Source organism: Aotus nancymaae, unplaced genomic scaffold, assembly GCF_030222135.1.
Source record: "Aotus nancymaae isolate 86718 unplaced genomic scaffold, 86718_ANA_hifiasm-v0.15.2.pri h1tg000007l, whole genome shotgun sequence".
Taxonomy (NCBI): Eukaryota; Metazoa; Chordata; class Mammalia; order Primates; family Aotidae; genus Aotus; species Aotus nancymaae.
In genome coordinates this window covers 65,547,527-65,561,378 of record NW_026988418.1, presented here as the reverse complement: position 1 = coordinate 65,561,378, position 13,852 = coordinate 65,547,527, and the positions used below count along the sequence as shown (strand labels likewise).

At 60.5% G+C, this 13,852-nt stretch overlaps 1 protein-coding gene across 3 annotated transcripts; it reads left to right on the top strand.

The window, feature by feature from the left end:
* Window positions 1–472: 472 nt before the first annotated feature.
* Window positions 473–12,506, top strand: AMPD2 (adenosine monophosphate deaminase 2). 3 transcript variants are annotated; one of them, XM_012468072.2, is made up of 18 exons: window positions 473–902; window positions 5,804–5,934; window positions 6,162–6,292; window positions 6,661–6,729; window positions 6,820–6,931; window positions 7,209–7,395; window positions 7,659–7,800; window positions 7,911–8,000; window positions 8,414–8,543; window positions 8,722–8,916; window positions 9,003–9,134; window positions 9,260–9,423; window positions 9,710–9,836; window positions 9,928–10,091; window positions 10,396–10,516; window positions 10,817–10,990; window positions 11,178–11,288; window positions 11,393–12,506. In XM_012468072.2, exons 1-18 carry the CDS (start codon window positions 893–895, stop codon window positions 11,600–11,602), a joined length of 2,400 nt encoding a protein of 799 aa, XP_012323495.1. In that variant the 5' UTR covers window positions 473–892; the 3' UTR covers window positions 11,603–12,506. The 3 variants fall into 3 exon arrangements, with proteins under 3 accessions (XP_012323495.1, XP_012323492.1, XP_012323494.1); XM_012468069.2 differs by lacking the exon at window positions 473–902 and adding an exon at window positions 1,576–1,887; XM_012468071.2 differs by lacking the exons at window positions 473–902; window positions 5,804–5,934 and adding an exon at window positions 1,657–1,887.
* The last annotated feature ends 1,346 nt before the right edge of the window (window positions 12,507–13,852 follow it).

Sequence of the window (13,852 nt, the reverse complement as noted above, 5' to 3'; positions counted from 1 at the left end):
TGAACCTGCACATTCTTGCTAGAGTTAAAGCTCTTAACCACCAAATACAGAAATGTGGAAAGGCGAGCTAAAATTGCAGGACACATCCTGCCTCCCTACGCCGGCCAGAGGAAAACAGACGACCAGGTGAGATTGCAGGGGCAGGACTTCTGCTTAAAATGAATCCTGGGACAATAAGAACAGCTACCTTTCTTGGGCCCTGACTTAGTGCCAGACACTGTGTAAAGGGACTTTACGTTTAATCTTCACAGTAACCCCTTTGGGTGAGGTACCGTCATTACTCCATCTTACTGATGAGGAAGCTGACGCACGGAACTGGCCCAAGACCCGGGGTCGGCTCAGGCCAGCCCTACGGCGGTGTGGTGGCTGCCCACGTGGCGCCCAGGAAGAGAAAAAATGGCGGGGCGGGGTCGGCAGGCGGGGGCGGGGCCAGGCGGGGCGGGGCCAGGCGGGGGTGGGGCCAAGGGCCGCAGAGCCTGGCGCGTAGCCGGCGAGATTTTGGTGGGGTCGCACCTGTTGCGTGACTCCCCCATAGTCCGGTCGCGGAATTCCGACCGTCAATGCCCAGGGAGTGTTTAGAGAAACGTGGACGAGTTCCAGGTCCCGCTCTCTTGGGAGCACGTGGCCTACTCGCCTCTCGATTGCGGGGTTGGGTGGTCGCGACGCCGGGGTCGCCTTGAGGCCAGTCCGGCTGCTGAGGTCTGCGGGAGTCCGCCTCCGGCCAGCTGACAATTTTGAAAGACTGCCTTACTTCCCCCATCTCAGTGCCCGGGCGGGGCCCTTGGAACGACTTGGCCAGGGTCTGGGCCCCGACCCCCCTGCCCTCCCTCAGGACCCGGGCTTTCTGCTGTGCAGACCCTCGTGGGCAGCCTCCCCTCGGGACTCAGGCAGCATGGCCTCAGGTGAGTGTGTGTGCGGGTGTTGGAGGGAGGGTCTCTGGGACAGAGAAGTGCTGTGGCCAGGGTGACAAGAGAGTGGGAGTCCCAGCGCAGCCTGCAGGACCTAGGGAAGGCGGTCAGCTTCTCCTAGGAGGGCCTGGGGAGCAGAGTCAGAGTGTGCAGAGACAGAGGAAAAATCCGAAGAGGCTGAGGGCTCTGTCCCAGACCCCCAGATAAGGGTGTCTCCTGGCCTTCCTAGGAGGTACCTTTTTGACGACGGTGGAATTTTCCCAAGACAAGCCCCTCCCTCCTGGGCTGGGATTCTCGGTGTTCCCCCTCCTCCCAGAGCTGGGCTACCCCTGGATCTGAGGGTCAGATGGGGAAGGAAAAGGGGTGCTGGGTTTTCACGGAGTATGTAAGCCTGCCCTGCCCCGGGAGGACTGTGTTTGAGCTTGGGCTCGCTCGCGGCTGAATTCCTGTTTGTTATTCTTTTTTCTTCCAGGCTAGCTGGAAGGACCAGCTAGCCTGGACTTTGGCTTGTTTGCCCTGGAGCCCTGGCATGATGGGATGAGGGCTCTTGGGGGGTTAGTGGAGAGCTGGGGGCTGGCCCTTCCCCGTCTTGTTTTCTGCCCACCCCCTCCCCCGCCCCCCGCCAGGCCCAGACATCATCAGTCACGTCACTCCAGGGACTGAGGAGGGAGGGGAGGAATAAGGGGCAGAGATGGAGGCCCCACTTCCCGAGGTTGCCTAGACAACAGGAGAAATCGTGGCCAGGGCCTCTTCCGCCTGCGGAGCCGCTGCTTCCTGCATCAGTCACTCCCGCTGGGGGCGGGGCGGAGGAAGGGGTTGGATGTGGCAGAGCCAGGCCCTAGCCGGTGCCGCTCAGAGTCCCCCGCTGTCGCCTCCGTGGTCCCAGCCATGGCATCCTATCCATCTGGCTCTGGCAAGCCCAAGGCCAAATATCCCTTTAAGAAGCGGGCCAGCCCGCAGGCCTCCACTGCAGCTCCAGGTGAGTGTGTGCTTCCTGGCCTCAGGATAGATGCTAGGCTCTATCCCGCCACCTCTCGCCCAAGCGGCTAGTCCCTCAGAGGGGGCCACCTCCTCCGGCATCCTTCTGCGGTGGTGCCCCTCAACCTCAGTCCCAGGGATGGCCAGCTTGGAAGGTGGGGTAGGGGAGGCGGGGGGTGGATCTGAGATGTCTGTGCCAGGGATGCTGTCCTGTCACAGCAGTGGGCATGGTGTGGGTGCAGCAAGAGGTGTGTATGCACACGTGTCAGCGTGTACATGTGCTAAGACTGCGTGTGAAGCGTGTGTGAATGGAGTGGGGGTGTGTGGGACTGACTGCTTTGCAGACTGGCCGCTCTGACTGGCGCCTGTGCCTTTACCAGGCGGGCTCAGGCTGTTCTCTTGTGGCTAGCTCCTCTTTCCAGCACCCCACATCTAGATCCCTTTCACTGGGGGTCTGACATCTGGGCACAACCATTGCTGGCTGGCATCCCACAGCTGGGGGCTTGACTGTATCTGTTGTTTGCTATTTGCTCATTCCTGGTCTATGTTGTGAGCCTCCTTAGGAGCATGGGGTGTCCTTGGTCAGGTCTGTGCAGGGTTCAGCCTGGGGCTGCTGCCTGCACTGCGTGTGCTCCTGCACCCTTTGGTTCGTCTCTCACTCTAATAAGCATCTCTGCACCATTTGGAGCAGGCAATGTGGTGCGGCAGTGCCTGTCTCAGTGAGGGCTTGGCTGCCTGGCTGTGTGCTTGCAGAGGGATGTCTGCCTGCCGTCTGCCCCCAGGCCTTGTGGCTAAGGAAGGACCCACCCTGACTTTGATGACCAGATCGTGCTGACTGCTCCCACCCCTGCAGCAGTCTGTAGCTACAGCCCGATTATCAACGTCCCCTATTGTTTCACTGAAGATGCCTGGTGCAAGGTCTGCACTGTCCCGAGGTCTGTGCCATCTAGAAAGGGTGTCCTCTGGGTGGGTCCCTCCCTGGCCCTGTTTGGGTCAGCAGTAGGGCAACTGGTACGGATCTAGCCAAGAACCAGAGACCCTTCGGTGGTGAGATGATAAGAGCATCTGATACTTGTGGGTCAAAGCCATGGACACCTCCGTGCCTACTGAGGCAGTCCTGGCAGTGTGTGAGGGGCTCCTGGTCGGGAGGGGCGATGGGGTGCTCAGAATCTTGGAATTGGTGGGAGTGGCTGTGGAGTGGCCCGCTCTGGCTTTTGCTTGACTCCTCCGTGAGTGTGCGGTGCTGGCCCCTAGAGAAAGGACCACTAGGGAGCTGAGTCTTCTAGGCCTGGCCTCTGAGAGCATAGAGGTAACTGCCCATGTATCACCTTCAGTGAGCTTGTAGCAGCCCTGGAGAGTGGCTTGTGGGGGATGGCGCTGGCTGTTGGAATCTGTCCTGCTCACCCCAGGATTGCTGTGGAGCCCCAGACCCCCATGCTAGGAGAGAGGCTTGAGATTTGGGCCTTTGACTCAACTCCTGGTGAGCCAGTATGAACCAGCCACGGGGGTCTGCGGTCTGCCTCCTCTAGGTGGAGTTAGAAGTGGTCTGGGGCCATATGCAGGGAGGAGGTGTGTAGAATCAGGGTTCTTGGGCAAGAAAAGATCTTACACTCTGGGGGTGAGGCAAGTTCCCCTTTTTTATTCCTCTTCCTATGTTGTCCTTTTCCAAGTAAGAGATAGAGTCACCCCCATCTCCATCCCTGCCAAGTTTACTGCCCTGTACTGGCCTTTGCCTTCGCCCTGCACTGGGCCTTCCACCGTTCTCAATGGGTGGGGCGACAAGTAGAAAGTATTCGAGGGTCCCAGGAGTTCATAATTGTAGGCCCTCACCTCAACACAGCCTGGTGTTTTGCAGAACACTTGCAGAGCCGTTATCTCTTATGGCAGCTGTGGCTAGGCAGGAAGGGACCACATATGTCTCACTTGCAGATGAGGACAAAGCCTCCCAGAGGTAGGTAGAGACATGCCTGTCAGCAGGAACAGAATCAGACCCATACCCTCCAAATTCTAGCTCCCTTTCTTCCGAACTTATCCTGGACCGTTTGTCCCGTCCCTGATGATAGCTTGGAACAGGTGTTGTAGGTCCAGGAGACTGCGAACCAGTCCCCTGAGCAGCTGGGCAGCAGGGAAGCCTCAGTGACTGGCCCCTATCTAGACTGGGCCGTTTCCTCAGCTGCCAGCCAGCTCCTTCCCCAGCAGAGGCCCTGTCTCTCCTGAGGGACCCCATAGTCAGGGCCCAGAGGACAGTGGTGAGCAACAAGGCCGCTGGCAGGGGAAGCCGACCTGGGGCTGTGGGTGTGGAGGGAGCTGCTCGCCTCCTTTTCCTCCCCTCTTGCCCTTTGGCCAGCCAGGCCCTGCCCACTCGCTGTCCCCTAGGGCAGTGGATTTTAAGGAGGCTTGGCTCCTCCCTGCTAGCCTGGCCTGCCCAAATCAGCCTACCCTGCTTCTCCCCCTTAGGATGCTTGCATCTGGCTGGGTCCTCCCTGGCACTGTAGAGGTGAAGGCCCTCTGGTTCTGGAGTTCGTCTTCTAAGTCTGATGCGCCTTCCCTCGGTTTCTGGGCTCCCTTGAACTCCCCTAGCTCCGTGCTCACAGCTATCTCAGGGTCTCCCCTGCTTGCAGCTGCACTTGGTACAGCCTGTGCCAGCCCCTGAGGGACTGGCTGCAGCTTCACTGGCAAACAGGCGGGCAAGGGGCACAGGGCTGCTGGCCGGAGCTGCCTGCACTCTGCAGGTAGGGTTCAGGCAGGGTCCAGGGTGCCCAGGGGATGGGGTCCTGGACCTGGGGCAGGCCCCTCCGTCTTCCCTTTGTCCAGCTTTGTGACCAGTCCTGGAGTATCGGGAAATGGGTGCGGAGACTTTAAGGCTGGCTACCGAGGCAGATCCTGTAATCCTTCCCTAAGCCGGGGTAGAGGGTGCTGGAGGGGAGCACTCCTGACAGCAGCTGAGAGAGCCAGTTTGGTGTGGAAAGCTTCCCACTGGGAAACTGGGGCTGCTGAGCCCAGGGAGGGTCCTTTGGGGTAGGCTGGAAGCCTTGGCAGGCCCCAGAAACCCTATTCACAGCCCTCGGGTGCCAACTTCCTGGTGGTACAGATGAAGAGTGTGGTCCTTGGTGGAGAAAGACCCCTGGCTTCTGACACTCCCTTCCCCAGGGCCCTCCATGGGGCCTCCAGCCCAGGTCCTGGGGCCTGAGTGGCATAGACTGTTTGTGGCAGCTCCTTTTGGAGGCACAGGCTAAGGCCAGGCCACATCTTGGCAGCCCTGGAGTCCTGGGGGAGAGGGCAGGCCTCCAGGGAGGAGGTAAGGTTCCCCTGCCAACCAGGCCCTCCACTTCCTCTCTTCTTCCTTTGAGGGCTGGTCCCCAGGTCAGAGCTGAGCAGTGGCTGTGACTTCTCTTGTGCTGCACGGGTCTAGAATGTCAGGCGCTGGGTCCTGCCCCTTTGAGTGGAAAATCTGCTAGTCCAGGCTCGGGTCTGATCCTGGGTTGCCTGCTCTGGGAGCTGCAGACTGGGGGTCCTTGGTGTGGCCGCCTGGTCCTTACTGAGTGCCTGGTGGGTGTCTCTGTGGGTGTCTGTGTGCGTACGTGCATGTGTGTGCACATGTACACAGGTGCATCTGCCTCTAGGAGGTAGTCACATGGAGATTCTCATGGCCTGAGGGAGCAGGCTTTAGTCCCGGATTCAGTTCTCATTCAGGGAGGTAATGAATCTACTCGTTCTAGGGGCAGACTCAGAATCCCCGCCCCGAGCCTGGAATGGGTGAGGGGTCCCTGTGAGAGGTGAGGGTGAGCTCTTTGGAGGCCACATACCCACTTCTCCAACCCTGGGCTCTCTCAGGAGCTGGCCTAGGCAGGGCAGGGGCCCAGGGCTTTCAGGGGCTGCCCCTCCACCGTTTGACCCTGGCATCACTGTCTCTGCAGAGGCTCGGGGTGGTCTGGGGGCCCCTCCGCTGCAGTCTGCCCGATCCCTGCCGGGCCCCGCCCCCTGCCTCAAGCACTTCCCGCTCGACCTGCGCACGTCTATGGATGGCAAATGCAAGGAGATCGCCGAGGTATCGCCTGGCACCACCCGCACCCTCACCCCGTGTCTCCACGCCCTGCCTCTGCTCCCCACACCCCTCACCTCAGCTGTCCCCTCACCTCACGCTTGGCTGTTTCCTGATCCTCAGCCTCTCCCAGGTACCCCTGGTCCTGCTGCCCTCACCCCATCCCCAGACTCTGTAGGAGAGGGCCCCAGGGCGGAGGGCCAGCCGCTCTGATCTTCCTTCCCTCCCTCCAGGAGCTGTTCAGCCGCTCGCTGGCTGAGAGTGAGCTCCGTAGCGCCCCATATGAGTTCCCCGAGGAGAGCCCCATCGAGCAGCTGGAGGAGCGGCGGCAGCGGCTGGAGCGGCAGATCAGCCAGGATGTCAAGTGAGCCCGGCAGACAGCTGCCTAGCCTTCCTCCATCCCTGTCCATACCCTTTCAGAGCCCCTTCTCTGCCCCTGTGCCTCCCACCCTCCCCTGGGGGTCTGCACAGGGAGCATAGAGTGGGCTTTGGAGTCAGGCTGCTAGGTTCTGTTCTGTCTTCTAGCCGCTGGTGTGGCCGGGTCATGTGGCTTCACTTATGGGTCTGCCTTCTCATCTCTAAAGTGGGTGAGAACGGCACAGGGTTCTGCAGCGCTGCCTTTGAGGATCACATGTGACTACATGTGCGCACAGCACCTGGTATGGTGCTGGGGCCTGGCAGCAAGGGCAGGCCCTCACGATCTGCCTGACCTCTCACCCCTCCTGCCTCTAGGCTGGAGCCGGACATCCTGCTTCGGGCCAAGCAAGATTTCCTGAAGACGGACAGTGACTCGGACCTACAGTGAGGAGGGCAGAGGGGTGCAGGGCATGCGGAGCTGCAGCCTGCCCCTCTGCCGGCTCTAAACCCCTCCCTTCAACACCCCCCCTGCAGGCTCTACAAGGAACAGGGTGAGGGGCAGGGTGACAGGAGCCTGCGGGAGCGTGATGTGGTGCTGGAACGGGAGTTTCAGCGGGTCACCATCTCTGGGGAGGAGAAGTGTGGGGTGAGTGTGGGGCAGGGCCTTGACTCTCCATCACCCATGTCTTAGTGGGCTCCCCCAGTCTGGGGGTGGGGCTGGAGAGGGTGTTTCTCTTTTCAGCAGCTGGAGGGGCAGAGGGGCTGGCTGGAGCCACTTGATGTGCTGGACCAGGGTGACCTGAGTGTTCCTGGGGATCAGGGCCTGCAGAAGTGGGGGATAGTTTGGGGTCTAGGGTACGGCCTCAGGGAGGAGGTCTCTGAGTCCGAGACTGAGTAGAGTGGTCGCATGTCCTCATCTCCAGGTGCCATTCACAGACCTGCTAGATGCAGCCAAGAGTGTGGTGCGGGCGCTGTTCATCCGGGAGAAGTACATGGCCCTGTCCCTGCAGAGCTTCTGCCCCACCACCCGCCGCTACCTGCAGCAGCTGGCTGAAAAGCCTCTGGAGACCCGGACCTATGAGCAGGGCCCCGACACCCCTGTGTCTGCTGGTGGGACCCCCCATCTCTGCCCTACCCCACGTTCCCTAGCCTCCTGGGCTTCCTGAGCCTGGTGTCTGGGCACCTCTGCCCCACCTGCCTCTCCCTACACCCAGGCTTCTTCCAGCCTCTTGGTGTGCAGGGCTGGAGGTTGGGCAGGAGCTGTCTGACCTACTGGGTCTTCAGCATCTCTTGCCCTCTGTGGGGTTTGGGCTGGGCAGCGGGTGGCTTGGAAGAGCCCTGCTCTGACTTTATCCTCCATACTCACCCTGCAGATGCCCCGGTGCACCCCCCGGCGCTGGAGCAGCACCCGTACGAGCACTGTGAGCCCAGCACCATGCCTGGGGACCTGGGCTTGGGTCTGCGCATGGTGCGGGGTGTGGTGCACGTCTACACCCGCAGGGAACCCGATGAGCAGTAAGAGGGGTGTGGTGTGTGTTGGGGGGATGCAGTGCGGAAGTCTGCGTTGGCTGGGAGAGGCCACAGGGCCGGGCTTGCTCTCCTCACCAAGCTCGCTTCCATGCCAGTTGCTCAGAGGTGGAGCTGCCATACCCTGACCTGCAGGAATTTGTGGCTGACGTCAATGTGCTGATGGCCCTGATTATCAATGGCCCCATGTGAGTCCCCTGCCACCCCAGACACTTAGCTCGCCTCCCAGCCCAGATTCTCCAGCCCCAGCTCTGCCCCAGACTCCTGTCACCTGGTGTCCTGCCCTTCCTAGTTGCTGAGCCCTATACTTCCCTGCAGTCTACTGCCCTGGCAGCCTCCCTCCTCACCCTCCCACCTGCTCCCTCCTCACCCTCCCACCTGCTCCCTCCTCACCCTCCCACCTGCTCCCTCCTCACCCTCCCACCTGCTCCCTCCTCACCCTCCCACCTGCTCCCTCCTCACCCTCCCACCTGCTCCCTCCTCACCCTCCCACCTGCTCCCTCCTCACCCTCCCACCTGCTCCCTCTGAGCTGCTACCCTGGCCCTCCCCAGGTGCCTCCCTTCAGGTCCTAAGTCCCTGCCTTGTTTTCCTCATGCCCAGAAAGTCATTCTGCTACCGCCGGCTGCAGTACCTGAGCTCCAAGTTCCAGATGCACGTGCTACTTAATGAGATGAAGGAGCTGGCCGCCCAGAAGAAAGTGCCACACCGAGATTTCTACAACATCCGCAAGGTGGGCCCTCAGCCATGGTCCTCTCCATGTCCTGATCCTGCGTCCCTGCCCAGCCTCCTCTTCAAGGGCCAGGCCCCCCACGCAGCATCCAGGACAGAGGGTGCCTTCCCATCTCACTGCCCTGGGCCCCAGACCTTCCCAGCCTCCAGTGGACCAGCAGCACCCTGTTCCACCCCAGGTGGACACCCACATCCACGCCTCGTCCTGCATGAACCAGAAGCACCTGCTGCGCTTCATCAAGCGGGCGATGAAGCGGCACCTGGAGGAGATCGTGCACGTGGAGCAGGGCCGTGAGCAGACGCTGCGGGAGGTCTTCGAGAGCATGAATCTCACAGCCTATGACCTGAGTGTGGACACGCTGGATGTGCATGCGGTCTGTGCCAGTGGCGTGGGCTGTGGGACTGAGTTAGTCAGGGGACCAGGAGTCAGGGGTGACCTGAGCCTGCCCGTGTCCCCCAGGACAGGAACACTTTCCATCGCTTTGACAAGTTTAATGCCAAATACAACCCTATTGGGGAGTCCGTCCTCCGAGAGATCTTCATCAAGACGGACAACAGGGTATCTGGGAAGTACTTTGCTCACATCATCAAGGTAAGGAGGCAGCCTTCCCTGCCAAGCCTCAAGCCTGAGGATCTGGGGGCTTTTGTGGGGTGAGACTCTAGGAGGGTGGGCAGATGGGCCCTGAAGAGCTCTGACTCAGCTCACCTCACATCTAGGAGGTGATGTCGGACCTGGAGGAGAGCAAATACCAGAATGCAGAGCTTCGGCTCTCCATTTATGGGCGCTCAAGGGACGAGTGGGACAAGCTGGCGCGCTGGGCCGTCATGCACCGCGTGCACTCCCCCAACGTGCGCTGGCTAGTGCAGGTGCCCCGCCTCTTGTGAGTGTCCCTTGGTGTGGGAGGAGAACCTGTGGGGCCAGGGCCTGCCTCCTGCCCTCCTGGGATGACTAAGCCTCCCTTGTCCCTGCCAACCCCTCTGAGTACGAGGAAGGGCTTCCTTGTCCCACCCATGGTCTGTCCAGCCTGGCCCACCTGGGTATCCCTGCTTTTCCAGTGTGGTTCAGCCTCTGTGCTCTTGGGCTGAGCTCTGACCCTTACTGGCCTGCTGGGTTTCCTCCCACTGGCCCTGACTTGCATATACCTGCGTGTTATGTCCTTCCTGCAGTGACGTGTACCGTACCAAGGGCCAGCTGGCCAACTTCCAGGAGATGCTGGAGAACATCTTCCTGCCACTGTTCGAGGCCACCGTGCACCCTGCCAGCCACCCAGAATTACATCTGTTCTTGGAGCATGTGAGCAGGCAGCACAGGGCTGGGTATGGGGAGGACAGCCGGCCCCACGCCCGGCTGCAGTTCTGGGTCTGACCCCAGGGTCCTGTGCTAGGTGGATGGTTTTGACAGCGTGGATGATGAGTCTAAGCCTGAGAACCATGTCTTCAACCTGGAAAGCCCCCTGCCCGAGGCCTGGGTGGAGGAGGACAACCCACCCTACGCCTACTACCTGTACTACACCTTTGCCAACATGGCCATGTTGAACCACCTGCGCAGGTGCCCGCACCACCCAGTGTCTGCTTGCCATGCAGTCTCTTGCCCCACAAGCCTCACTCTTGGCACCCTGGGCTGGGGCCACCAGACCTCTGACCCACCTGCTGCCTGGACCGGATGGTTATTTCTCTGCCCCTGGAGCTACATCTCTCAGCCCTCACAGCCAGTAACCTACCCCTGTCCCTCTCATCCCAGGCATGCAGTTATTGGCTGGAGGACATATGTGTGCTGGGTTGGGGGGTCAGGAGCCCCGGTGAGCCCAGGTGATCCCAGGCTCAGGAGCTGACACTGTCTTCATGTCCCCCAGGCAGAGGGGCTTCCACACGTTTGTGCTGAGACCACACTGCGGGGAGGCTGGGCCCATCCACCACCTGGTGTCAGCCTTCATGCTGGCTGAGAACATTTCCCATGGGCTGCTTCTGCGCAAGGTCAGCGCCAGCACCCCCCAGCCTTCCCTCCCAATTGTACACCTCCCTTTGAAGCATTCCGACCCTTCGGCAACCGATCCTCCTCTCACCCAACCCTCAGACTGGATTCTACCTTCCCCACCCCAACCTCCAGCCTAGAGCCGCCACTTGGATTTTTACTGTAATTCACCCTTTGCACATCAGGCTGAGCCTGGATTCCCCTCCCCCTGCCCTCTGGTGTGGCCTGGACCCCCAGAACCACTGTGCCCTACCCAGCCTCGAGGCTACCTGACAGGCCCTCCCTCCCTGTTGCCTGCCCAGGCCCCAGTCCTGCAGTACCTGTACTACCTGGCCCAGATAGGCATCGCTATGTCCCCGCTCAGCAACAACAGCCTCTTCCTCAGCTACCACCGGAATCCGCTACCAGAGTACCTGTCCCGCGGCCTCATGGTTTCCCTGTCCACTGATGATCCCCTGCAGTTCCATTTCACCAAGGTCAGAGCCCAGCAGGCAGCCAGCCGAGCGGGCGTGCGTCCGTCCCGGGACGCTGGGGTCTCCGGGTTGGTGCTGCCCCCTGCTGGTGGAGCGTAGCAGGCCACTCGGCAAGTCCTGTGGAGGTGGGGGAGGCAGGCAGGGGCAGCGAGCCAGGACGCGCTCGGCTGAGGGAACCTGGCCCGTGCAGGAGCCGCTGATGGAGGAGTACAGCATCGCCACCCAGGTGTGGAAGCTCAGCTCCTGCGATATGTGTGAGCTGGCCCGCAACAGCGTGCTCATGAGCGGCTTCTCCCACAAGGTACGACAGCGCCTGCCTGGACCTTGGCATGACCGCTCTCCTCCCCTCCTCTGCATTTGGGCTCCTGACCTGTTTTTGGGGTCCATTACCCCTGCGTCCTACAGGTAAAGAGCCACTGGCTGGGACCCAATTATACCAAGGAAGGTCCTGAGGGGAACGACATCCGCCGGACCAACGTGCCAGACATCCGCGTGGGCTACCGCTACGAGACCCTGTGCCAGGAGCTGGCGCTCATCACACAGGCAGTCCAGAGTGAGATGCTGGAGACCATCCCGGAGGAGGCGGCTGTGGCCACTAGCCCGGGGCCTCAGTGAGCCTGGCCCCTGCAGCGCCCACCATGTCGCAGCACTTTGACCACGTTTTGTTCTCAGACCCCTCCCATGCTGTGTGGTCTCTGCATGTCTCCATTCTTCTCTGTCTCTGTCTCTTTCTTGCATGTCTCTGACCATGTCACTGTCCCTGGGCCACCTAGTGAAGGCAAAGCCTGGGAATCTGCTCATTGTTGTTTGGGCTCAGGTAGCACCTGACTGCCCAGGTACTGAGGGCCTCCCCTGCTGGTGGCCCTGTCCTGGGATCCTCAGAAGCCTGACTGTCCTACGGGCTTCTCCAATGTCCACGGGGGACTGGGATGGTTGTGGGGGGCCGGCCTCTCTAGCCTTTCATGTCCTGCCTAGACAAATCTAAGCTTTGGCCAGGGCTGAAGTTTAGGCCCCTGTTTTATGTAGCCGAGGGGCAGGCAGGGGACTTGTATACCTCTGCTGTGGGCCCGGGGCTGCTGAGGGTCTGTGGGGCTCCAGCAGCTTTGCACTGGGTAGAGCTGAGCTGAGAGCTCAGTCACAGCCCTGGGCTTCCTGGCTTGAGTGGGTAGACCGAGGCGGCAGAGGTGCTGGACCACATCTCCGCCAAGTCACTGCCCAGCAGCTTTCTCTCCGTCCTGTCCCCAGCCCACGTGCTCCTTGGGTGTCAGCTTCCCGTGCCTCTGTGGGAGAGGGCAGCTGCCTTGTGTTCTGTCTGGGGCCACGGTCGCTGCAAGGTCCTGGATCTGCCACTCAGCCCTGGGAGTGGTGTTCCCAGTGTGGTTCCCAGAGCTTTGACCAGATCCTGATCCCAGCTGGCCCCTGTGTTGTGTTCTGGACCGAGGCCTTTGCTGTGAACTCCGGTGTTTCGTATGATCCATCTTTCCTAGTGCATGAGAAATAAAGATTATTTAAGTAATGAGGCAGGTGGGGTTTCTGTCGGGAGAGGGAGAGCCGTGGTGGGAGGTGGCTGTGGATGGAGGTGCAGCGCATTCTGAGGGGAGAGACTAGGCTTGGGTGATGTGTGTGTTGTTGTGCACGTGAAAACTGACAAAGGAAGCTGTGGGCAAGAGGAAACGCCCACCGACCCTCATCCAGCCTGTCCCCTGTGAGGGGGACACCTAGCCCCGGGTCTGCGGCACATCCCTGTCACACCAGCTTGAGTGCTGGTGTCTGTTTCCCACCCTGTACCCTCCCCTCTTCCAGCTGTGGAGGGGAAGACTGGGAATGTGCACCCACAGGCAGACCCTAGGCCAGAGGCTTCTGGGAGTCTTGTTTAGATGACCCTCTCCAGGGCCTAGTCTCAGAGATTCTGATTCAGTAAGCGGAAGATGTGGCACCGACATCTGCAAACTCTCGGGCAGATTCTATCGCAAGGGGTTGGAGCAAGCCGGTGCATTCTGATTTCAGCCTCCCCACCACCACCTCAGCTTCTGTCCCATGTTTAATACACAATTTCTGGAGCACCTCCCTGGCACAGAGGTTGCTGGAGTCTGTTGCCGGGTAAAGAAGGAGAGTGGAATGTGCTCTGCGCTGTGCAGGGTCCTGGGTGGGCGGAGAGAAGTCTGTCGCTGCCCCTGCTGCTGGCTAGGGAGGTCTGTCCTCCCCTGGCTGGCCGCCTCAGAAGCGATTAGCCCTGGAACAGCATGAGCTTGTGTAATTGAGGGCCTGCCCAGAGCCAGAGCAGCCGGAGCGGGAGGGGGAGGCTGGGAGGCTGCTGGTTTCTCCTCCCTTCCTGTCAGCCGCTCTCTCAACCCCTGCCTCGTTCAGCAAGCAGGTCTGCACCTGGCCCTGCACATTCCAGCGGGTGCCTGGGCAGAAGCTCTCCTCATCCCTCCCCACTTCCTGGTGGGGAAGTGGCCACCTGGTGGCCAAGCCCCTCCTGGTCAAGACCCAAGGCCCTTCAGTTCAGAGGACACCCCTTGCCAATTCATTCTGGCCACTTACATGTCACAGAATTGAACACCGGAGCCCAGTGAGGGTGGGAGGTGGTGAGTCCAGGGCCCCTCCACCCACGCTGGGCTCAGCTGCCCAAGGATCCCGCTTTCCGAGGGCGAGGAGAACTCACTTTTCAAGTAGGTGAATAGTTTAATAACACAAGTGAGCTGTGTCTTATTTTTGTTTTTAACAAGGAAGCAGGATTAGAAGATCTTTTTTTTTTTTCCTCCCAGATCCCTGTTTATAGAAGATCTTTCTAGAAGGTTTTTCGGAGGCAAGAACTGCCTGTCCCGTCTTCCAGCACTTAGGACTCCATATTTACTCGTGGAA